Source organism: Aquila chrysaetos, chromosome 24 (assembly GCF_900496995.4).
Source record: "Aquila chrysaetos chrysaetos chromosome 24, bAquChr1.4, whole genome shotgun sequence".
NCBI lineage: Eukaryota > Metazoa > Chordata > Aves > Accipitriformes > Accipitridae > Aquila > Aquila chrysaetos.
In genome coordinates, this window is record NC_044027.1 from 10,396,365 (window position 1) to 10,422,196 (window position 25,832).

At 45.6% G+C, this 25,832-nt stretch overlaps 1 protein-coding gene across 25 annotated transcripts in view; it reads left to right on the top strand.

Annotated features, from left to right (window-relative positions):
• The window catches only part of CACNA1B (calcium voltage-gated channel subunit alpha1 B), a 314,217-nt gene that overhangs the window by 242,085 nt on the left and 46,300 nt on the right, over nt 1-25,832 (top strand). For 21 of the 25 annotated variants that reach the window (XM_030000172.1, XM_030000169.1, XM_030000168.1 and 18 more), the window contains 10 exons: nt 3,050-3,146; nt 5,137-5,297; nt 6,457-6,594; nt 7,496-7,697; nt 9,259-9,423; nt 10,288-10,398; nt 10,557-10,640; nt 15,346-15,351; nt 20,772-20,888; nt 25,332-25,397. In XM_030000172.1, coding sequence (XP_029856032.1) covers nt 3,050-3,146; nt 5,137-5,297; nt 6,457-6,594; nt 7,496-7,697; nt 9,259-9,423; nt 10,288-10,398; nt 10,557-10,640; nt 15,346-15,351; nt 20,772-20,888; nt 25,332-25,397 — 1,147 coding nt within the window. The remainder of the gene's footprint in view (nt 1-3,049; nt 3,147-5,136; nt 5,298-6,456; nt 6,595-7,495; nt 7,698-9,258; nt 9,424-10,287; nt 10,399-10,556; nt 10,641-15,345; nt 15,352-20,771; nt 20,889-25,331; nt 25,398-25,832) is intronic. The other 4 variants (XM_030000170.1, XM_030000174.1, XM_030000173.1 and 1 more) reach the window with 1 other exon arrangement.

A 25,832-nucleotide genomic window follows, 5' to 3' on the forward strand; every position in this document is an offset into this window, starting at 1 on the left:
TCTTTGTTTGCTTAGGTGCCTGAAAGGAAAAAAAAATAAAAATCAATGCTTCTTAGTGTCCTTCATTCAAGCAGAAGGAATTTTGTAGGACTGGAGCTGTCTGCCCTTCACCTCCAAGCTCTCAGTGCAGTCATCCACACACCTCCCCGTGCAAGGGAAAAACAGCTGCTTCTCTCAGACCCAGGAGGAAGGATTTGCTCTGCCCCACCTATTCACTAGTCCCCAGTAGGTCTGTTTAACATTCCTAGAAATATTAAGTCCACAGAGGTTGTTGCTTCAGGCTTGTGAGACCTGAGCTGGCTCCTTCAGAGCCAAGAAGTTTCTCTGTTCTCGTCTTGAACTTTCCTTCCAGGAGGCCTTATTAGTACAGTTGTTATTTAGTGGAAATGCATGGCAGTGTAGTAAATAGGAGGTTAGGTCTCCTGGAATCAGGAACACTGGAAGACATCATGCAGAAATATTCTGTGGTTCTGCTTGAACCCAGGTGAGGGCTGTTGAGATTTATTAGCTCAGCTGCTACCTGCCAGTGGCTGTGCCGCTAAGCTGGGCTGTGCGTGTTAATCTGCAAACCAGAAACGTGGCCACAAATGATCGAGAATTGAATATAGTTCTGGGCCAAGGTATCCCGCCTCTTTTTTCCTCCTACTGCCCCAACCACATGTCCCTTAACCCCTCACCTTCACTCTCCTCTCACCTCTACTTTCCTCAGCTCCTACCTCTTCACCCTCTCTGCTCTGGCTTCCTCATCTAGTTAAACCCCAAATGGCTGGGCAACATGGAGCAACCCGAGTGATTTGCTTGGCCTTCCAGAGGGGAGAGGGTCAAGGGAGAAGCAGGGGCAGCCAAGGTGATGGGCATGTGCTGGGTGCCCATCAGCCGTGGGGACAGGCTGGCTGGCCAAGCCAGGTGTACCTCCGTCCCGGTAACCTATTTCCCCTTCTACTTCCCTCCTGCCACTGACTGTCCTCCTCAAGAGGCTGAACAAATTGTTGTACAGCCAGGCATTGCTAAGGATCAGACAAAGCTGCCTGGGGAGTAGGTGAGCTCCAGTTTGGATGGCTCAGCTGGAGGCTATGGTGACAAGGAGACAGCTGCAGTGACCGTGGCAGGATTGTTGCTTGCTAAGAGTTGGTGATTTGAAAGCAAGAATGCAAAGCCAAACATGGGCCAGATCTTCAGTTATGCTAAAACCTGAAGAGAAAGCCAGTAAAAGCTATGTTGGCAGTGTCTGCTTCTTCTTAACCAGATTAAAGAGTCTCTAATGAGAATAAAAAAATAATTTCTTTTAAATATATAATAGTTATTTTGTGGCATTAAATCAGTCCTGTAACTGCATGAGTATTAGCTCAGTCACCTGGATTTACAGCCATGCCAGCAGTCAGGATCCATCTGCAGCTGATTAAAATGGCCCTGAAGCAGCCCTGAAAGATGAGATAGGGAGAGGACAGGTAAGCGTCCATCCTGTTCCCCCTCTCCTCCATTTCTATTAAATCATGTGCAAAGGCAACTTGTGTTCAATGTGTAAGTCATTGGGATACAACCCATGGCCTTCCAAAAATTCCTTGTGCCTCACTGCTTATTGCATTTCAGGACAAGCGCAGTGACTGGTAATTGGAGAAAGAGACCGGAGATGAGACAGGAATGCATGTTCTAGGTTGCAGATTCCAGTCCAGTGTTAGTATTGAGTAGTACAGTATTAGTACTGAGTTATTAGTCTTTTAGAAGTGGATAGATTGCAAAAAGACACCTTCCAGGGCTGAGCAAGGTCAGCCAGCCACGAAACTGGGTGGTTTCCTCTGCTCTTGGTGCTTCTCCCTTAGCATAGTGCATAGAGCTGGCTGCTAGCAGGGTGGGGGAAGCTTTGCAATCCACTACCTGCACATACCTCTTGTGGGTCTCTCGCGTTACTTGTATTTCTATTGTTTTCCTGTTGGAGAAGAGAAATGTTTAGCGAACTGGAAGAGCATAGAATAGGTATATCAGCATCTGTTCAATGTGTTACTCATTCACACCTGTGTTACTTCAATACAGTCTCAGACCCAAACCTATAGTCATGAATAAAACTCTGTTAAAGATTTTCATCCCATTTTTCACTTCATATGAAATGAAGGGGAATGTCATTGTTTTGCTGTTGGGTTGGAAGAAGATGTAACCGTGTCTTTTTTTTATTTATTTTGGAAGTGCACGAGGAAAGGAACTCTGTCCTTCCCCTAAAAACCTCTTAATGGTAGCAAGAGGAACGGTCTCAAGTCTTGCACTCAGTTTTAACAAAAACTAAAACCAAAATGTGACTTACAGCACCTGCATGTGTAAGTGGGAAGTTGCCCTAGCACTGTTCCAGGCATGTAATATGCTGTCATATTACATGTTCCCGCATGGGTTTGGTAGCATGTCTTCCAAGAGAGACTCGAGGATGAGGTTGTGGGCATGGAGCCGCTCTGGTCCCCAGGGGAGCTCTGTCCCTCACCATGAAGGCTCCAGTTCCCTCTGGTCACTGTCTGCTTGTCTAGACACAACGTCCCTGCCAGAGAAGTGCAAGAAGCACGCAGAGAAACATCCTCCTGTCTCACCCCGGTGCCTGGGAGGGAGGAGAGCCAAGTCTGACTTTCTCACTTCTCCTGCCTGGGGCTGGGATGAATGTACGGAGCCTCCTCTCCTGGTGGCTGCAGCCGAGGTGTGCTGCTGCCCTGGCTTGGACCGTTGCCTGGGGGGGGAGTTGGGGCAGGAAGGTCACCGGTTCCTGGCTGATGCTTGGTGAGTAGCTGGGAAGTGAGCGAAGGCTGGAGAGCATGTGTGGCTGAATGCTGCAAGGACCATGTCCTGCCCACAGCCTTCCTCCTGTGTGGTGATTAACACGTCTCAAGTGGGCATTCATCTGCAGTCCTCACTAGTACTGTCTGCATCCGTGGTGAGGATGGCACCCAAAACCTGTAAAAACCCCAAATTATTCCACAGCCAAAACCACACTGGGTACCTATAGATATTCCAGTTAGTGACCTCAGGACCAAACTATTCCCTCTGTTGTTCTTGTGCCTTTTATCCTTTGCAGAGGAACCAAAGGCAAGGACATCAACACAATCAAGTCCCTGCGAGTTCTGCGGGTCCTAAGACCACTGAAGACCATTAAACGGCTGCCAAAACTAAAGGTTAGAGAATAACCACAAATCTTTCCTTCTCTGGAGGTTTGCAACTGATCTGAGTGGAAGTTGATGGACTAAACTTAATCCAAGTTATTTGTGTTCCTTTTATTTTGTTGCAATTAATCTCTTTGCCAGATTTATAAAAATAGCTGTGCAGATGTTTAGCAAATGTCAAACACTTGTTTCTTTTGCAAACATTGTATGCAATATTATGAATTATTTTGAATCCATATTAAAATCACACTTCTAAAAAAAGAGAAGAAAAAAATGCAAATAAATTACAGTTCATAAGTGTGATGCTCTTAGAAATGATATAAGAGAAAATAGGTTTTGGAGTGTTTGACTTTCCCTAGAGAATTTAACATGAATATTGCAAGATTTTCCGCAGTCTGTCTAAAGAGAAATGTCATTGCTGTATGAGGACTTTTAATCTGTTCATCTTTTCTATTAAAGAATATATAGTGCAGGGTTTTAGAGCAGTACCCTTTCATCTCTAGAATACTAAGTTACAAAGTAAAATAAATATAATGGCCTGTGGTTACTTATTCAACACCATTTCACAAACGCTTTGAGATACAGCCAGCCCCTGGAAACAGAGAATGGAAGGAGTTACAAAATTTAATAATTTCTGAGTTTTGGGAACTCTTGAACACTTATTGTAGACGTCTTCATGTGGCATCACTGCTTGCAGGGTCTTTTCTGTGAGAGATGGGGAAAAAGAAGCGATGGGTGCTTTTGCAATGGTGAAACTATAACAATTCCTGTTTTCACATAGTGGCATGTAAAAATCAGGGTCAGCTGTTACATAGTCTTGCTTTTGTCCTTCCCCATAATTCATGCTTAAATAATTTTGATTTTATGCATTTTTATGCATACTAAATTTACCTCAAATGATAAGGAAGAGTTATGTTAAACAATGTAGAAAATGGTCTTTATTTGTTTAGAAATTTGAAATGTACAGCTCTTAGGTCATAAAACAGACAACAGTAGCTCAGTCCTACAGCAGGACGCTGAATGCTTGCTTTTTATTGAATGTCTTCCTTATTTTCAAGCCATTTTACAGAGTAATTTTACCACCTCTAAAGAAGTATTCAGAACTCTTTATGTGAAGCAGAAGTCATATTCATATGGTTTGTCTTCAAAGTTCTTTCAATTATTTTTTTCCTGGATGTGATGTTGTGTGCAACAATCAGCAAGATTAATGGGGTGATTAGAGATATTTCCAGTGTTTTAATTCAGGATTTCTGGGTTGCATCATGAGTGTAATTTTGTGAATTATTCACTTCCATTCAGAGAAACAGAAACAGTATTGTACAAACCCCACGCTTCAGCAGTAGGACTGTTCAATTTATATTATTATGACAAACTTAGACTAAAATTAAACTGCAAATTACTTGTAACAATGAATCAGTGACTAATAACCAAATAATAAACGTATCTGAGAAGTTCTTTGCAGGGAGTTCAGAACTGACATATGCTGACTAGATTAGTCACACTTACTTTTGATAGACAGTTCATTAGAAAAATATTATTTGAAGCATTTGGTTGTTTTGTGTCTGGTATATTTTTCTTATTATTCAAACAGTTCAAATAATGGTCAATGAGTAACATATTTGATGAGTTTTTACCTATCCACTGGGAATAAATTAAACACAAGTACGTTTTTCATTTCATAATTGGCCATGGAAATATTTGCTGAGGACTACTATTTATCTCAACGAGCTGCAATTATCTTTATAAATGTTACGGACAGCACCAGAAAATTCAGTGGCACAGCCAAACTCATTGAGAAAGCAGGAGATGTAGGAAGTCGGCGTTATCTCTCACAGCTGGAGCATGACTCTTGGTCCAACACTTGGTGTGCAAGTCCATGAAACCATCCATGGGTTGTAGGTTGGGTAATTACTTCCAAGTGTAGTTAGATGCTAGATGCCAAGATGTTAGATGCATTTTTCTTTTCTTTCAACCCCTTAACATTGTTCTACTCCATCCCCAGGCTGTCTTTGACTGCGTGGTGAATTCCCTGAAGAACGTCCTCAATATCCTCATAGTTTACATGCTCTTCATGTTCATTTTTGCCGTCATTGCTGTGCAGCTCTTCAAAGGCAGATTCTTCTACTGCACCGATGAGTCGAAGGAGCTGGAGAAGGACTGCAGGTATGGCTGGGGGCAGGGGCTGTTGGTGGGGAGCCCGACTTTCGTCTGGCAGCAGCAGCTTGCTTGACTGTCCCAGAGCTGCATCAGTCAGGTATCTGCTGAGCTTGATGAGTCTCCTCTAAGGAAGAGCAATGCTTCAGCACATTTACCCTAGAGATGAATTTTCCCTTTTGTTGTTTTAAGAGCTGCATCATTCTTGGGTCTGATCTAGCAAATGCTTACCCAAATGCTTAATGATACGGGGGAGCAGGTTCCTTTTCCCAGGGAGGGCTAAGTATGATTTTAAGGTAGAGGGTATTTGAAGAGATGGTGTGACTCCTTTTTCTACCTGCTGCCTTTATTCTTAGGGCTTGTATGAATTAGGAAAACATAATGAATAAATAATCAGAAGTGAGTCAGTAGGAAGTTAAAGAGCTCCTAATTAGCTAGAAAAGGGGTCAGTATTTGAATATCTTAAAAACCCTGTCCTGCTTTGTCTTTTACAGCGGACTGTCAAGGTGCTTTACTCACCACAACGTGTGTCTTCCTCACTTGCCCTTTTTCTTGGCACCCAAATCACATTCTCAGCACTGTCCAGGTCTGCCCACGTTAGCCCTCTCCTGCCACCTTGCAAACGCAGGGCACATCCCTGGTGGGACCACGTGCACACTGCAGCCACGGAGGCTGTCACTGCAGTTCTTCCTTGCAATAAAGCAGATATATTACAGAAAGAAATGTGTAATTATAGAAAAATGTAGGTTGGAGGGAAACTCTCCAGATGCCAGGTCCCTCGGCCCCTCAAAGCAGGACCCAGTTAGAAGTTAGATCCAATTCTGAAGTAGGAGCCAGAGACTTTTTCCCATCAAGCAGCACAGTTTTCTGTGGGGTCAGACAATCTAGGGGCCAGCATGCTGTTAATTGCTGGCTTTGCCTAATGGATGAATGTCCTGATTACAGTTTCTTTCATTTCTAGACCTCAGGTCCAGTTCCTGTGGCTCAAAACGGCTCAAAGAATGGCCTTTACTTCTGTTAACAAACCTAGGGGCTGTCTCTTTATTTGTCTTTAATACATAGCACAGTCGGACTCGGCTACTGGGGATTTTTGATGCTCCTCAGTGACTCATGAAATGGCTGATTTGGTTTAATTCTCTCATTTGGTTTGAATCTCTGTTTTTCCTAGGGGTCAGTACCTCGATTATGAAAAAAATGAGGTGGAGGCGCAGCCGAGGGAATGGAAAAAATACGAGTTCCACTATGACAACGTGCTCTGGGCTCTGCTCACGCTCTTCACTGTCTCCACAGGCGAAGGGTGGCCAACGTGAGTACACGGGACTGGCGGGGTCAGTGATCGCGGAGGTAATGGCAGCTTTCCACAGCTCTGAGGGACATGTAAATGGCAGGTGAACTGTGAAATAAGAATAGTCTTTTATCAGCTAAGCTTTTACTTTCCCTTGTGTTATTATTGGGTAAATCAGCAGGCAGGGCTCTTCATTTTACTCCTTGTTCTTCTGAGCTTGCACAGGGATGCTTAAGCAGTTTTCAGTACTTAATAGCTTGCTTGCTCCAGTCTTTTGGACTTGCACGCCTTTCCCAGGTGTAAAATTGATAATGGGAATGTAAGAAAATGAGGGCAAAAGGTATTGTGACCTATGCTGAAAGTGTGGTGGGTATGACAGTCCCAAAATTATATTTACTGTTCAGCATACAACTTTATTTTGGCACATTTTTCTGCTGGGACACATGGAGTACAATTCATGGTCAGGGTTTCTCTATGGCAGGCCTTCCCTGTCCTCCGTGTTCAGCTATTTCATAAAATAAAGAATAAAACATACAGCATCTATCTCCCTTCTCCAGTCCCTCACTGTGTTCCCCTACTTGGAGGTCATCAACACCTTTCTTTTCCCATCCTTACTTCATCCCTGTTGACCAGAGAAGAGAAGCCAGATCTAACTGTATCCTCTCCCCTTGGCCAGGGGGATAAGTGGATCTGTACGTAGCAAATCTCCATCATTCTGCAGAATGGTGAAAACAGCAAGGGTTTCCCTAAAAATATCCTCAAGGAAAACTTCTTCCCAGCCATAGAGATGGGAGAGAGTTTGACCTGAGCATATGTGGAAAACCCTCCACATGAGTGAAGGCCAGTGAGTGACTATCAGGGTGTCATTGGTGCTTCACACTGATTTCATTGACTTTTCTTCTCTCTTTGCGCTTGATTGCAGTGTGCTGAAGCACTCAGTGGATGCAACCTACGAGGAACAGGGTCCCAGCCCTGGCTACCGAATGGAAATGTCTATCTTTTACGTGGTGTATTTTGTTGTCTTCCCTTTTTTCTTTGTGAACATCTTTGTGGCGTTAATCATCATCACCTTCCAAGAGCAAGGAGATAAAGTGATGTCAGAATGCAGCCTTGAGAAAAACGAGGTACCTGTGTCTTCTGAATCTGGACTTAGCACCTGGGGGCTCAGAGCACCTCAATACTGGTGGAAGCCCACTCCTCGTCCCTCCCATGCCATGGGGTGCTTTAGAGCAGTCGCTACCTGAGGGTGTGTAGTATAGAGACCAAGCAAATTACAGACTGTTTCAGCTTTTGCATAAAAACAAAAACAGGGAAAGCCCCCGAAATGCTACATGTTAGTAAGCACTGTCACACGTTCCTGTGGACCACAGCTCCGCTTCAAAGTGAAGATAGGCTTGCACGTTAGCTCAAGCATGTAGGTGTGAAAGGAGACGAATCTTTGGCCTTTTAGAGGCCAGTCATCAGAAATCAAACTGAACTACAATTGCTACAGCTCTCTAAAGGAAAGGTCCTCTCACTAGGCTGGTTTTATGCCTGGCTGAGATGATGTCCTCCTGACAGCAGTGGAAAGTAGATGCCTTGGGAAGAGTGTAAGACCAGTACAAGCAGGTATGAGGCTTTTCTTTAATGCCCTAGCAAGTTCCATCGTTTTCAGCTCAGGGACCTCCTGAGTTGGACATGGTTTTTCTTTAGTTCGTGGCATCTGTGTATCTTTCTTCCATGGATGTATCCAGCTTCCTCCTGAACCCATGCAGATTTTTAGCATCTGCAACATCCTTTGTCTGGGGTCCCACAGCCTCAATGACCTGTTGTGCAAGAACCATTTCTTTTCATTTATTTTGAAACTGGAAGGTGATTTTTGATGAAAAGAGATGAGTTCTTAATCAATTATTAATTAATGCATTGTTTGTCTATATGAACAAAAAGTCCAAAATAAAGCAGTATATTTAGAGATGATTTACCCACTTTATTTTTCAACTGAGCAGAAAGTATTTTTGCAGTAATTAAGACTTTGAATTCTTATCTAAATCCAAGATGAGAAAATGCTCCAGAATCAAAACTTCTTGTGGGTAGAAACCAATTTTTAATGCACTTTTATACTTATAATAATGTGAACAGAAATAGCCAAGTAAAGGGGGTCTTTGAGAGTTTACCCAGTAATATTTGTTGGATAATTTATTGGTTGAGTTCAGTTCACATTTTATGAAATGTTATTAGCTGTACAGGTTTTGCTGTGTGTGAGAACTTATCTGAGTTTCACAATACTTTTTTTTAAATGCAGATAACATCTTTACCAATCCTCCAGTTTCTGCACTTCCTTATCAGGAGGAATTGGCAGAGTATTTTCTGAAGAGAGCCTGTGGATTTATAACTCCCTTCCCTACATGGGAAGGGATTGGGACCTCCTGGGAGCTGGGCTGGGCTGGAGGGCTGCCTCCTAGGATTGCAGGGGACCACAGGCATGTTGTGGAGTTTAATATTTCAGCGAGTGTCCAAAAGTGATCACAATTTGGGGATCCTGTGCTGCATTTTACAGGGGTAGCCAGTACTTGCACCATGTGTGAGAAACACTTAGAAATACCATCCTCCACTAAATGCTCCACTCACCCTCCCAACAATATCCTGAGTGATAGAGACTGCCAGCCCTTTTTTTTGTATTCTTTTCATCCCATTTTTGTTTTGTAGAGGGCCTGCATAGACTTCGCCATAAGTGCCAAGCCACTGACCCGCTACATGCCTCAGAACAAGCAATCTTTTCAGTACAAGATGTGGAAATTTGTGGTGTCCCCTCCCTTTGAGTATTTTATCATGGTCATGATTGCACTCAATACCATTGTCCTAATGATGAAGGTTAGTGGGCTGTTACTGAATCTTTGCAATTTCGGGCTTGCTAATGCAGCATTTGCTGGAGAGGCTTTGTACTCTCGACCTGAGAGCTGGGAGGGGGATAGGCAGGAGCAACCACCACTTCTTGTTTGCCTGTTGTCGTTTTTAGATGTCTTGTGGGATTCCTTTATTCCCCAAAGGGAGGTGGTTTAGTTGTGATGAGATACTGCAAATGGGATTCCCCTGCACAGCGCTGGTTTGGCTCATAGCCCCTTCAGCATATGGCCAGTGGGATGGGAACTGGGCTTCTCGGGTCCTGAGCTCCCAGCTCGGCTTCCTGCTGCAGAGCAGGGTCACTTCTTTGGGATGCTCGAAATCCAGCCGTGCCAGGGAAATTACTCAGATTTGCAGCAGCGTCAAGCTTCTGGGACGTGATCCACAGTGCTTAGGAGGAAGAGATGCAGGTGGCTCGATGTTGTGGATGATATCCCCTCCTATCCCTTGCCTAGCTTAAAGTATTTTCACAGTCAAGGCATCACCATATTCCTAGGGTCTGCTGGAATGAAACACAGTTCCGCGCTTGTCCTCTAGTTTTGAAAATGCCCTTCCTCTCTCCTCGTCCATGTTGTGCTTACAGGGAGATGTGCACCAGCAACAGTCTCCTAGTCCTGGGGTTATCTCCAGCTGTCGCATTAGGATAGCATGTAGGCAACAGTGTGCTTCTGGAGTGGCACTGAATAACTGTGTTGTAACCCCCAGTCTTGCTTAAAGTGAGCACAAAATCTGGCACTAAAATGAGCAGGAGTCTTGCAGTCAGGCAATTCAGCTGGGAAGGTTTTATTCTGTAAGTGATCTTCCAGTAACAGCCTTTCTTCCATCCTGGTTTAGTTCTATGATGCTCCAGAAGCATATGAAGAAATGTTGAAATGCCTGAATATTGTGTTTACATCCATGTTTTCAATGGAATGTGTGCTGAAGATCATTGCCTTTGGTGTGCTGGTATGTGCCTTCCTCGTTTACTTACAACTGTTTCCTCTCTACATGAAATGCTTGTATTTCATGATGTGCATTTAAAAACAAACAAAAAAAGCCTGTGTTGCAAAAAAAAAAAAATAACCCCTGGATCCCTCTATCCCCCTTGTGTTTTCATTTGGCAGAATTATTTCCGAGATGCCTGGAATGTCTTTGATTTTGTAACAGTGTTGGGAAGTATTACTGATATTTTAGTAACAGAGATTGCGGTAAGTACAGTTTGCTCAATTTGCTTCATTTACCAACAAAGCTGTACCCAGTCAAGATACTGCACCTTCTCCCTACCAGCCTTATTCCCTAGAGCAGCCTCTGGGACTCATCATGTGATGATGTCCTTTGGTGACCTGGCAGCTTGTTTCCAGTAGCTCTGCTCTTTCCATGGAGATGAGCACAGCTGTCTGCTCCAAAGACTTTCATGCAAAAAGCTGTGATGAGAACGACAGTGCTAGTGACTCTGCCAGGAAACACTCTCTCTGTCTCATTCAGCAAATGGCTCTAACCCCGAGCCGTTTTTGCCTATTAATGGAAAAATCCTGTTGAATTTAATAGAGGGAAAAGATCAAAAGAATTCTGTTGAAGACTGCTGTTTTATAGTGTGAGGTGCTTTGCAGGGCACACACACACGTCTGTCCCTTGGGGCTCCTACCCAATCTTGGTCACAGGGCAGAGTGAAGGTGATGAGAGGAGTGAGAAGGGGAGAGGTGATGGGAACGTAGAAACAGCCAGAAACTTATCAGCCTGCACAGTCTGGGTTGGGGGAACATGGTGCATTTCCATTATGTGTACAAAAGCTTTGTGGGGCAATTGATACAACAAACAACTTTACCATAGGATTTGTTGGCCATCCCTACAATGACTGCTGTTTCCCTGCTAATGAGTCCTGTAGATTACATGAAGTGTACAAACTTGCCATTAAATTCTAGAGGATTTTTCCATAAGGGCAGCAAATGTCTAACTCAAGCCTTGACAGCCTGATATTATCCAATTTACAAATTGCTCCTCTCCTCTCCCAATGCATGTTTTAGCTGATGATGCTGTATCTGTATGTGATGAATTTGAACTCTACCATAATTTGTTTTCTCAGTCCCTGGGATTTGCTTATAGATCTGTGTTGTATGTGCGCTAAGAACTATGCTCCCCAGACTTCTTTACAGGACATTCAGCTGGTGTTGAAGACTACATTACCGTTTCTAATAAAATACGTTATTACCTAACCTCCTTGGAACAAAAAAGCACCAAAACTCTAAAGTTTTACTCCCCATACAAATGGTGTTCATTTAACAGTTGGTGAATCCTATCTCATAGACTTTGGATAACCTTTTGTTTTCAATGCACGGCTTACAGCCAGGGTAAAGTTACTCAGATCAAACACAAGGTCTGACTACCATTTCTCTTAAGTGCTTATGAGATTTATCGCACCGTGGGCAGGCACTGGATGCTTGCCTCCACTCTCTCTGTTGTGGGACACGCTTTCTTGCCAGACTCAGGCACCCAAACTTTTGCCTTGGTTTGAAAATGTGTGCAAACATTTGCAAGTCAGCCACAAACAGACTGATGCTTCTTTTCCACCCTTCCTTCAGCCACTTTTACTGGGAGAAAGCAGCACAGCCAACTCAGGCGTGGTAAGGGAGGCTGTGGTATCCCTGAGATTTGCATCTTCTCCTTCAGGAAGGTGTCTCCTTCACAACACCCAGCCCACACACTTCTTATTAAAATCCTTCTTTGTACAGCTATTTTGCAGGCAGAGAGCAGCCATCAGTGTTGCCTGTTCCCTGCTTGGCAGGTAGCAGTCCCTGCTCAGTTAACAGGCCACTGCCTCTCCCTCCAGCACCGACGGGGGTGGCCCAGCCTCGGCAGGCTGTCTGGCACCTGGAGAATTGGATACGGACTGATCAGGTTGGGCTGTGATATGTCACTGAATTTAAGGCAAAGCCACAGCACGGCTGGGGTTGTATATGCATGCCCCCAGCTTTTTGGAAGCAGCAGCTGTCCCTTGGCTCTGCTGACCAACTATTAAGGGTAGGAGAGTTACTGTGTAGGCAGAGGTTCCCCACCCATCTCCTGCTCTTTGGGCTGGAGAGCAAATGTGCTCCCAAATACCCTTGTGTGAGTTGGCAGGCACTGGTGCAATAACCTCGAGGGTGCTGGAAGTGATGGCATCACCCTTCCACTCTGCAGTAATTTCTCTGGTTTCCAGCATCAAAGATAGCAGCAATTTGTGGATGCCTTTGAAGAGCAGTATGAGTTACCTCTAAAAACAGTCAGTAAACTCCAATACAGTTAAGCTCCCAAGCACCTATACACCTTTCCATTATCCTCCCAGGTGGTAATGGAGAGGTTTTTGGTTTATGATTAACTAGATCCAGTAAGTCAAACCTTAGAGAGGACTTTCTAATGTAGTTCCCCTGGCAGTGTGTCCAATACAAAGCTGCTCACAAACATGTCTTTAATATAAAAGCCCTGTGTCCCCCAGTACTACTCCAGCCCCTGACCTCTTGGTCTTCTGTCTCAGTCCATAGACCTATTTGAGCTCTGCTCTCTAAATCTGCCTCTTCTGCAGCGTTTCTGTATAGCCATCATGTCTCCTTTCCACATTCTTTCCCCTGCAGACAGAGTGTGCCCAGAGGTCCCTCCCCACCTTCTTGTTAGACTTGTTTTTCAAAACTTCTTTCACAGAGCTCCTCTCTGATCTCTCTCCAGCCTGCGTCCATCTGCAGCAGCACACTCATGCACGCTGAACAGCTTTTATAGCCACTGGTGTACATTTCCTTAAGCCGCTCACATCCATCTCAGCCTCAGACACGGACGATGGGCGGAGAGTTCAAAGGCATCGTGCACAGCTTGCTAAAGAAGCGTTAGGAGCTTAGTTTGCTTAAAGGTGACAGTGATGCACAGGTCTCAGAATTACTGCTTAATTACCTGAGTGGGAGTTTGCAGTGGTGCCCCAAAGATTACATTTATAACAGAATTGTTAATGGCAGCTTTCAGGATGCCTTTCATGGAGCAGTTCATTCTGCTTCATCCAGTGGCATGTGGTGGAGGTAGTCTTGTACCAGGATCTCCACTGCCACTACAAGCCTTCCTCCCCTTCCAGTCCTGAGGACAGTCTGTGGCATGTGGGGTGGAAAACAAGCAGAAGGATCCGGCACTCTGCTCTGGTCCCGTTTTGTTGGCTCTGCGAGAGGTTGCAGCACGTGTTATTCTGATCCACAGCACATCAGGGGAAACCCAAGGGGTCCCAAAGCTGCCTGGGAAATGCCAGGACTGTTTGGCTGCCTGGAAAGTGGCATAATGCATGTATATCCTGGAAGAGTTACACTTTAAACCATCTTTGTAATATATAACCTGCTGTTTTGTTAAACTGGAGTCACACCCAAGTCACTTAAATACTTCTGGTATTTAGAACCAATTAAAAAATGTAGAAAAAGGCTGAAAAACCTGAGGCAGTGATAGTGAGCATGCTGTCTGCAAACAGCAGGGACCAAGGCGAGGACTGGTGGGTGCCTCATTCGCAGAGTACAGATCAGGCATATAGGTTGGAGTCTTTAATCCCGCTGCTTCTGCCCAACCACTCTTTACCCTTTATATTTCCAGGTAGGGTAGAGTAGTATCTAAGGCTCAGGATGAACATCCACTCTGCACAAAATGCTGTAGCTGATGCTGAACCCCACTTCAACTTTCTGGCTGTGTGCATGACAAGGGGTGCAGCAGCTTTCTGCACCGCATTACGGAGCTGAGAATAACCAAAGAGGAGAGCAGGTCTTACTCATCATGACTCTGAGCTGTGTCCCCAACGGAGGATGATCTCTTCTCCATCTGCCTTCCTCAGCTCCAGCCTCTCCTTGGCTGACGGGCAGCCGTGGGGATAGTTGGGTGGTAGCCCCCGTTAGTCCTTCCATGTGCATTCAGCCCGGTTACTACCCGTTCACACGGGGGGGGTTCTCAGGCTGAGAAGCCCAGGTGACAGCCACAGCGTGAACTCAACTGTCAGTCTGCATCTGTCCCCTTAACAACCACCCACGAAGCCCTCCAGCTCCCTGTGGAGAGGGGATGCTTGCCGGGTATGACTTAGAGATCAGGCTCACGACTAGTTGCAGGAGCACCACTTTTCTCCATGACTGTATTTTCCAGCTATAAGTGTTCTCCAAGGTACATAAACCTGCTCACCTGGGCGGTCTCATCTTGAGAGACTGAGCTTCCACCAGCCTTGCTGCATCGGTACTTTTAAACCAATGAAAAGTAAAGATAAAAGGAAAAGAAATGTGTTGATTAATTGCTTTATTTTAATTTTCTAGTCATGTCATATGTAATTTACTTTGTGAATGCAGTGGAATATATATATTTTTTTATTTCCTTAGGCAAAAACACGTATGTCAGTTTTTTACCCTCTCAGTAATTGAGGTAAAATAGGTGACATTAAGGAGAAGGTGTCCTTGCTGACACAGCTGGCCTCAGGAGGCCAAATGGGTGTATGGCAAACTGACATCCATTTCTATGCCTGGAAATATAAAAAACATGCTGAGAAGTGTTTGTGAATTGTCTCCCGATTTGCATTACAAAATGAAATGCAAATAACTACTGCACTGTCTGTGTTACCTTTAGGATCTCAGAATCTGTTTTGGTTTGAAGCATTTTTATTTATATAATTATCATAAAATAACACCCCCAAAAGCCCAACAGTTTTTTTCCAGTGAAATTTTCAGAGTTTCCTTTTTTGCTTGTCCTGATTACTCATTTTCTCTTTTGTTTCCTGTTTTGTTCTTTATTTTCCTTATCTACCTGCTGAATCACGCCATCCAATCAACATACAATGCGAAAACCATGTCTCCGTCTGTATGTTGTGCACCTGCTGCTCAAAAAAATAAATTTGTAAATAAACTTGCAAATATCCATCCATGAAAACATCACATATAGGACACGGTTGGTTTCATTGAATTTAAACAATTATTTAAATTCTCTGCTTTTATTTTCTCTCGTTTTTCTTTAATTTAATTCGTTTTGATGAGATTTCCGATTGCACTGGTGAAAAAGCCTCACTGCAGCGTGCCTCAAAACTGGCTTCTGTTCTGCATCTTCTTCCCCTTGGCTAATTGGTGACGTGAGGCAAATGCAGTTACCAATAGCCTGTTCTCCGCTGTTTGTTACACCTGACAATGATAAAGGGGAGACTGACACTTGCTTTATTTTGGTGGAAAATTGAATGAGAATAGGAGGGAAGGATGCTTCTGGATGACCTGGAGTAGAGAAGATTGGCTGGCTGGGGAACCCTTCATTGTGTAAGTGGTGGTACCAAATTCAGTTCTCAGAAACTGGTTTTGTTTTCTTTTATGATGAGATGCATTGAGCTTTCTGCAAAGGGAAGCAGTACATTTAAGAGAACTGCCTTAGAGGTATTTTAAGCCCATGGTTTACACTGTATTGTAAGGCAAAAAAATTATTGAAGTGATTACAGACTTGCTTCCCTCAAATCAAAAGAGAAGTCATAGGAAAGAGTGATTCAACTTTGAAAATTCTTTGTGATACCAGCAGATAGAAGCATTTTGCCACCACAGTGGACACAGAGTTCCTGGATGCAGAAGCAACTATCTCAAGTAAAATGCATAAGCCATGTTATGAACAGGGCTGAACCAGGTCCCACTGGGAATTTAGCGCCTGATTCCAAAGATGCCTTCGGAAATACTGGTCTTCATCTTTGAAAATCATAAATTAAGCAAAAGAAGATGAATAAAGAAAAATACAATCTAAAACATACATGTATTCTTCCATTCTTAATTATCTTGGCTATGGTTAATAACACAAATGAGACCATAAGCTTATAAAAAATACTTGCTTGGCCACCTGACAGCAGCTCTTGGATCTGTGTTGACGTCTGGACTTCCTGTTGCACAGTTGCTGTTAAGAAACAAATCAGAGTGAATCTTCATGACAGGCTGCAAATAGGCTCCATGCATCCTTCACTGAGGGGCACAGGAGGGAATTTTCTGCTAGGAGACAGCAAAGAAGAAAACAACAATGTATAAGTTAAAAGTTTGCCTAGTACAATCTGAGAAGGGAATTCTCTGTGTGTGCTGCGGTGGCTGGAACCATTACAAATGAGCTGTGAGGATGTCTCTGGAGACTTTGCCTTCTGCACCCCGGCCCAGGCAGCACAGGTGTGTGCTCTGGCATCAGCTGTGCACATCAAAATATACTGAAAAAAAGTCAGCTGATCTCTGTTTGGCCAAATTTTGGCCTTGTTGCTGTCCATGTTGCAGGTTAAAGATTTAAATGCTCATCCTGCAGTTTGTTAGGATTGCAGTCTCTATGGTCATATGTGCAGGTCCAGGCTCCTTCCATCACTCGGCATCCAAGTTACACCTCTGGAGCACCAAGTTGTCCCCTGGAGCTGCCATCTTCCTTCCACTGCTGGTGATGGGATCCTACAGTGACTACAGCAGAAGCACCAAAGTGGAAAGGTAGTAGGGAATGAGGAGAGATCTGGGCATCACATACATAAAATCATTTTTCCAGTGTTTCTGGCTCAGGACGAAAGGAGATATGATATGATATGATATATGATACAATATGCCTGTAATGGCAGATTCCCCAAGACACGGACAAGTGTGGCAAAAATCTTTGCCTTCTAGAAATCAGCAAGGGTTTTCCCCAAGCTTCAGAGGAAGCCAAGACCGTATGCAAGATTCAGGAACTCTTCTTCAGTACTGGCAATGCCACAGACATTTAAATGGGAACACAGCCATTTCCTCGACAGTAGTTCCTTAGCAGAATAGGTTAATTCTTGTTGATGCCAGATGAGAAGAACTGTCAAAGCTTCCTGAGTGATTCCATTCTTGGCTTGGTTGGATTCTTCTTCCCACAGCTCTTTGCAGCTTTCGGTGAGCCCTTCATTTTGAGGACAGAAATCTGAAGTTTCAGATCCAGGGGTTTGTTGTGTTCTGCAACTGGGCTGCAGGAAGAAGCAGGGATGAACAGCTCAACTTCTGCTAGATTTATTGCTTTGTGGCAGCATAACGTTACCTCCTTCACTGAATCCTGCAGAGTACGTCCAGCCATGGCATAAAAACCTCATATTCTCACTGCAAGCTTAAAAATCCACTGAGCTGGTGCTTTGCCACTGGTGTACAGAATGGAGCTCATTCTGCATCCCTGCAGACAGTGGGCAGAGCTCCTGCGTTGGGGAGGAAACCACTCTGCTGCTGAAGACGCTGGAGGAACAGATCCAGGCAATGGCTGTATGCCCTGTTCATGGATTTTCTACTTTTCAGAATGGAAAACACCCTAAGAAAGGGTAAAAGAGTAGGATGCCTGTGGTGGGACAGCAATCAAGGGCAGTTCTCTACCTGTGGTATATGTTCTCTCTGTTTTCCTCCTGCTTTGCAGTTTGCTCCAGGGATGCATCTCTCGGCTGGGCTTCCATCATGCTCCTGTCATGGGAAGCGGTGGCTGTGCCCAGCTGTGCCCAGACCCCCCAGGGCCTGGCGGGTGGTGGGTGTCTTCATTACCAGAGCTCCCTCTTGTAGGAAAATAGTGACAGGCTGGGGGAAATGTTTTTCAAACATAATTTGCTAGTCCTCAGGTGGATCGTAAAATCATAAAGCTATGGTGCTCTTGTGAGCACCAGTCAGCCTTTAGCATCTCTGCAACAGAAAAGCAAAAAAAAAACCTGGAAAGAAAGGCCTTGATAACCCAGAAGATGATCATATGCGTGTCATGTTACAAAGGTGGCTAAGTGGGAGGAGAATTGATGCAAACCACTGTTATACACAAGAAATATTGCAATGTGGAGTTTCCCCTTTAACTGCATGCAATTCTAATACCTGCCTGGACAGTTGAGGTGTTGAAGGACAGGTTTTCTACGTGGTGTGCTGAGGGTTACACACGCGGAACCCTTCCATCCATCACGAGCGTGTGTAATTTTGCCCTGCTACAAACAGCGCAGAGAACGGTCCTTCGAATGGTCTGCGAATGTTGGTGATGGTGGATTTTCCTGGGTTGTGAGTGATTCCCTGCAGAGCTGAGACTTTCGCTGCGCTTTAGGAAATGGCAGTGCATGAGTCAAACAGGGAGGGTTTGGGGCTGGAAAAAAAAAAAAAAAAAAGGGCTATGGACTGTTTGTCCCTCCAAATCCCAGGGAGTGGGGGGTTATAGACATAACTGCACAGTTTTGAGCCCCCTGTTTCGTATTGCATGTATACAGACTATCCTGTATAAAGCCTCATGTAGCATAGGGATAGCCTGTGCTAAGTGTGACCTTGCAGTCAGCCCAGACCAAAGCAGATGTTAAGCATGATGTCAGCTGTGATTATAAGATTATAGCAAAGTCTGAGCAAAACAATGTTATTGCTGTTAAGCTGCAGTAATGTGAGAAGAGGGAAGTAAGACAGGTTCATATGCAGAGAGGGATGCTGCAGGCGCTGCCCGTGCACGTGCTCCTTGGAGGAGGGTTAAGCTTGTGCACAGGAAAGACCTGGCTTGAGCATTGCTCTGAAGCGAATAAAGACTTGCAGGCCTGATGCCCAAGTGCCACGAACGTTACACATAAGGTCTGCTCCAGTTCCCACTGGTGGGGAGACATTCCATGATTAAAACGGGCTCTGGGTTAAACCTTTGCCCCGCGCTGAAACCATTGCAGCTGCTCTGCGGAGGTGTATCAGCTGGCACCACAGCCAGCACGGGGGGAACAGGCTACTAGGGACCAGATTAGTGATGGCACCCAGTTATCCGTCTCTGCCCCCTCGGTCTTATATGGCCCTTACCTGCTAAGGTGAGTCCAGCCAGTATTTTGTGAAAGGAACATAAGTGATGTAAGGAGCTGAGGCCAAGAGACAAGCACTGAATTTTTAGCGCCTGTTTTATGGACCTTGAACAACCCAGGGGAATCCTCGCTTGTGTTTTGCCTGCCAGAGCTGATTTCTGTTGCTGACTTGAATGAGCTCAGTGTTGTCTGCTCTTTCATTGAACATACCTGTGCTTTTCTCTTTTCTCTTTATTTGAGGATTGAGTCTGATATATGGTCTGTGCCTAACTCTGAGCTGCTTGCATTTTTAACATGAGAGAAACCGAATGCATGCCTGAGACTGATTTCTTGAACTCTTTGATGGGATTGGTGGAATGCGATGCTAATGGCCCCAAAACTGAGCTGGCATTTAAATAAATGAATAGATCCAACAAGCCCCCCAAATTCAGCATGAGCTCTGTAGCCAAATGAGCAAGAAACATGGGTCAGTTCAATATGACTGGATGTCTTCTGGTAAAACAGTGATACAAGGGAAAGACTATTTTTGCTCATCTTTACCAACAAGAGCTCCTTATAATTATATTTTCCACTCCACTGCTTGATAGTTTGAAGTGGGATGCTTTCTCTCTTTAGCTAACTCAGTCAAATAAGTGGCTGTGAACAGAGATTCACAAGTGAATTGGAATCAGTACGGAAAGGGGGGGGGATATATTTCATCTCCTTAAAATAGGAGGGCAAGAGGGATCTGGCTTTTGCATGTTTTGTTTTGGAAAGAACCCTCTCTAGATTAGCTCATTGGGGCAAGAAACCTCTTTTCCCTGAAGGAAAGAAAAAATGGGGTGTGGGGTGGGGAGAATCATACAAAACAAATGGAAATCAGAATCTGTCTCCAGCAGTTCTTTGATCCACCTGCAAAGGCACGTTTAATAATAATTAAAAAAAGCAGCAGGTTCCTAAGGCACCCTCCTGCTGTTGAACACTCAGCCTCCCCAATTGATTTGCTGCCATTGATCCATCTTCCAAACAGTCTTGCTGGTGCAATTTCTCCTTGACAAGCCTGTCCAGTCACATGTTGTATAAACATTTAAAATCTCCAGGTTAGCAAACATCCTCTTTCTTTCAAGGATGTTTTATTCTTCACTGGACAATGCCTTTCTTTGTTTCGGTAGAGGCTATGTACGCAGTCCCTTGCAACTGTCTTGGCTTAAGTTCAATTGATTGTAGAAAGTGAGCTGACCAAGACTTCAAAACAACCTCATTCTTTACAAAATGATAATGTGGCACCATTACCTCTCCCTGAGTCTTTAGGGGGAGAAAATCTGCCTGACTCAAAGAAAACAAGACCTCCATGGACAGCGTGAAAGGGCCTTTTCCTTTTCTATCATTGACCCAGTGGCAGAGGGGAGGGCTCTTGTGGAGAGGGATTTTCTCATACTTGCTGCATGTGGAGTGATCTGCACTGACGAATGTTTCTTTTGGAAGGTTTTCTGGTGGCCGATTTGCTGCTTAGATCGTGAAGCTGGTAATTTTAATTTCTTTTTTGCGGGCTGTGGTTTCTAATCGCGTTAATTTCTGAAGGACACAAAACCTTTACTTTCCGCAGGACAACTTCATCAACCTCAGCTTCCTGCGGCTCTTCAGGGCAGCGAGACTTATCAAGCTCCTTCGCCAGGGTTACACTATCCGCATCTTGCTCTGGACATTTGTGCAGTCTTTTAAGGTGAGTGTTAGGCAGGTGGGAGGCAGGGAAGAGACACGGGGAGATGGTAATGCTTGGTACGTCTGTAGCATCCTCCATTGAGTATCAAAGAGCTTCCTCTTGCCAAGGGAACAGCCTCTCTGCACCTCTACAAAGCAATTACAGGAATATTAATTCTGCAGAAAAGCTAACTGATTTGCACTGAACATCCCCTGAACACTGCATGTCCTGAATGTTTTGGAAGATGAGTCTGGAAGCCGGATGGCTACTGATACAGGCTTGCAGCAAGTGTGCAAAGCTCATGTTGCCCTTGAAACTACTACAGAATCCCTATGGCAAAGTCTTGAGACTCGGGTATTCGCATAAGGAAACAGTAGTCTGACTAGTAAGTGCCTTCATGCCCGCTATTTGCCTATTTGTCTGCAGCAAGTGTATGGTTAAATTGCTTTCACCAGGTTTCAGTCTTGGTAGAACCTTGAGGTGAGACCCAAACCACTGCATTTTGGTAATACAAACTGTGAAGCTGTATAACACAGGGCTGTGTTTTTATGTCGTGGAGGATTACAAAAACAAGCTTTTGTTCTAGAATCATAGAATCATAGAATCATTTAGGTTGGAAAAGACCTTCAAGATCGTCGAGTCCAACCATCATCCATGCCCACTAAACCATGTTCTGGAGTACCTTGTCTACACACTTTTTGAATACCTCCAGGGATGGTGACTCAACCACTTCCCTGGGCAGCCTATTCCAATGACTGACAACCCTCTCAGTAAGGAAATTTTTCCTAATATCCAATCTAAACCCCCTCTGCCGCAACTTGAGGCCATTTCCTCTCGTCCTATCTCCAGCCACCTGACAGACGAGACCAGCACCCACCTCACTGCAACCCCCCTTCAGGTGGTTGTAGAGAGCGATAAGGTCTCCCCTCAGCCTCCTCTTCTCCAGACTAAACAGCCCCAGCTCCCTCAGCCGCTCCTCATAAGACTTGTGCTCCAGGCCCCTCACCAACTCGGCTGCCCTTCTCTGGACACGCTCCAGCACCTCCACGTCTTTCCTGTAGTGAGGGGCCCAAAACTGAACACAGCACTCGAGGTGCGGCCTCACCAGTGCCGAGTACAGGGGAACAATCACCTCCCTGCTCCTGCTGACCACACTATTTCTGATACAGGCCAGGATGCCGTTGGCCTTCTTGGCCTCCTGGGCACCCTGCCGGCTCATCTTCAGCCGGCTGTCAACCAGCACCCCCAGGGCTTTTTCCGCCGGGCAGCTTTCCAGCCACTCTTCCCCAAGCCTGTAGCGCTGCGTGGGGTTGTTGTGACCCAAGTGCAGGACCCGGCACTTGGCCTTGTTGAACCTCATACAATTGGCCTCAGCCTATCGATCCAGCCTGTCCGGATCCCTCTGTAGAGCCTTCTTACCCTCCCTCCCAACTTGGTGTCATCTGCAAACTTGCTGAGGGTGCACTTGATCCCCTCATCCAGATCATTGATAAAGATTAAACAGAACGGGGCCCAGCACCGAGCCCTGGGGAACACCACTTGTGACCTGCCACCAACTGGATTTCACCCCATTCACCACAACCCTCTGGGCTCGTCCATCCAGCCAGTTTTTCACCCATCGAAGAGTACACTTGTCCAAGCCATGAGACGCCAGCTTCTCAAGGAGTGTGCCATGAGAGACAGTGTCAAAGGCCTTGCTGAAGTCGAGGTAGACAACATCCACAGCCTTTCCCTCATCCACTAGGTGGGTCACCCGGTCATAGAAGGAGATCAGGTTGGTCAAGCAAGACCTGCCTTTCATAAACCCATGCTGACTGGCCTGATCCCCTGTTTGTCCTGCACATGCCATGTGAGCGCTCTCAAGACAAACTGTTCCCACAATCTTCCCTGGTACCGAGGTCAGGCTGACAGTTGAGACAGTTGCTTTGCCCGGTTTCTTTTACCCCTGCCCTTCCCTCCGAGCAAGCCTCAGCACATCATGGCAGCTGGTCCATTGTGGCGCAGGGGCAACTGGCCACAGCAGCTGGATATGGCTCTTCTGAACTAAGTGACTCTCAACTGTCTTACAGCAGTTTCGTTCTCAACATGTGCTTAGCTTCAAGTTAGCTGTTTTCCAGATCTAAATAGGAGCCCACATACCCCAAAGCTGGTTATTTTTAACAGCTCTCAGCTGGTTTGCAGCCCATTTCAACAGGTTGTTGTGTTTTAACCCTGGTTATGGGGCACGTTCACATGCTGCAGTGCAGAGAGGAGATCATCTAATCTGAAATCAGGATTTGTAGCACTGACACTGAGCTCTAATGCACCAGTATTTATTGACTGTGCAGCTGCAGGGTGCAGACCCCCAGTCCATTCGGACGTGGGCCCTCTCCCAGAAAGCACTTGACCTCCCTGGCTCTGGACATCTCGCAGGACTTTCAGAGAAATATAAGTAGAGACGTGATGCAGGAAAGCAAAGCACAATGAGGTCAGGGAGCGGCCGAAGACAGATCTGTTCACTAGCTCACGACCGCAGCCAGCAAACTTCATCTCCTGCTTGCTGGCAGGGTGCCACGCTCCTGAGCATTGCCTGTGCATGTGGTGGGTGGCTTGGCGAGCCTAGGGACCATACCTCTGGCTTTGCACAGTGTCTCACCTTCTTCTGGGCTGAGCTCTGAGGTCTGTGGGTGATAGCTTATGTCCTGGGTGCTGTCACAAGTTCAGGGGAGCTTGCCTGCAGGTTGGTGCAATGTCAGGGTATTTTGCATGGTGCTTTCTGGAAGGCGTTAAGGTGGCAACTGGTATTAAATGATGCAGAGTGCGGTGGGATGCAGAGCAACCGGTTTCTTTTGCTTTAGCTGCGCTTTCAAATACGGTGTCTGAGTCAAAATGATCCAGAGAGGTTATTTTAGGTGATAAAACTGCGTGGAGGAGTGTGCTCTCTCCAAAAATAGAAGACTTTTTAAGAGAAGAAAGGCATTTCTCTCCTGCAGTGGAGAGAGATGCCGGGTGGCTCTGCCCACATCGGCCTGGGAGTGCTGGCCAGCCCCATGCTGGCTGCGAGAGAACTGGGATTCAGAACTGGTGTCAGCAGAGCATGAATGCGGCTATTGCTCTGCACCGGAGCTGATTGGGAGGGAAGTTTCTATTAGACCTTTTAGGGTATAGAGGCAAAACCTTTTTGGAGGGTGAAGCTGGGAACATAGCAATTGCTTCTTTCTACAAGCAACCTGGAGAAGAACTGCAGGCATCTGTGCTGTTACCCCACAGCCAGGGGTTGGAGTGAGTGTTGTATTACACTGTATGTCCCTTTGGGAGACACCAGACAGGCAGCTGGTGCTCTCGCATTCAACTTCTGTATTATGCTTTCACCCAGCTGTCAAGCAGCTAATGGAAAGGGACTGCGATCTGGGGGGTTGCAGTGCCTTAGATTTGTTAGGTCGTGTTTTCCTTGAGGGTGGATGGAGGTGGTGTGGCTGCTGATCTCACCTTGTAACTCATGAGGAATCCTGCAGCCAGGACAGCCTCTACCAGAGGCTGAGACGTGGGGTCTGCACGTGTAAGATGCTCCCACTCAGGAGACTGTCCTTGGACTGTGTAGTCTTGGCTGGATCTTGGGGGAGGGGCTCAGCCAAGGCCCTTTTCAGTATAAACCCGACCCTTTCCGAAGTGTGTGTGCAGAGTGCTGCCCCTGAAGCAGAGCCAGGACTGTTCCTGGGCTGCATGGGGAGCTGCTTGTCTCTCTTTCCCCCCAGCATTGAGCTCTGGGTCCTTGTCCCTTGTGCAAAGGTATCCAGCAGAAACCATATCAGTCCTTTGCCCCGTGTTTCCTATTGGGCTCCCCATGGGCTGCATAACCCCTCTCCTGCCCCGAGCATCACATGGTCTAGTTTTAGGGCAAGACTTCTCATTTTTTCAGCTATTACTAATTAAGAGGCGTTAATTACCTGTTCGTTTAGCTTGAGTGGAAAGTAGCTATTACTTTCAGCTTGGGTGACATAATTACATTGTAGCCTTCACTGATTTCTTGCTAAAACTCAGAATCTTTTTGTCCTCCTGGAATTGCAGTCTGTGCTTGTTTCAGAGCAGGAATTTGTTTCTTGGATGTATATTTTTTTCTTGTACTAAATTTACAGCAAGTTCATTAAAAATTAATAGTCGTACAATTATGCATAGAAAGTGCCAGTGCCTGCCGGTGGCTCCAGTGTTTGCTGCAGAGCTTCTTATTGTGTTTCCCCTGCTTACTGCTTATCTGCTTGCAAGGATGTATAGAGAGCCCTTGGAAAGCCCAGACTCTTTTGTGATCAATGAATATCTGGCTCCAGGGGTTTGTCTTCTGAAGGCTGCCAGAATTGTTCATATTCTCTTCCCAGTTCCTTCATCTGAAGGACAAACGCCACAAAATACAGTGTTGCCCAGGAATTAAATGCTACCGGCTGACATATGCATTTGCTGTCATTAATACCACCTTCTCTTTTTCCACAGGCCTTGCCTTATGTATGTCTCCTCATTGCAATGCTCTTCTTCATCTATGCCATTATTGGCATGCAGGTAAAAATTTTAGCTTTAATACTGACCCTAAGTAGTTTGCTTTTGTCCTGCTGGTTCAGGGTGCAAATGGGTTATTGCCTCCGCAGCAGGATCAACAACTGACTAGGATGAGGCGAAAGGCTCTTCTTATCTGGTGTCAGGTAAATTAGAAGTGCAAAAAAAGGCCGCTTGTTCTACCGTTATTGCCTGGTCTTGTGTTGAATGTGGCCCTGGGTGTACAAAGGGAGAGGGTGGGCAGGCAAACCAGCTGCGGGTGACCAGCCTGCAGCACAGCATCTCTGGAGGCCGTGGTGGTGGGCAGCCGTGTCTCCCGCAGGCAGGGCATGTCCCTTCCTCTGGGTACGGGCACGTCAAGAGGCTGAGAGCAGGGAGCAGCTCAGGCGCTGCACCGTTCTGAAAAGAAATGAGAAATTTTTCTTGGCCTGGGACAGAGCT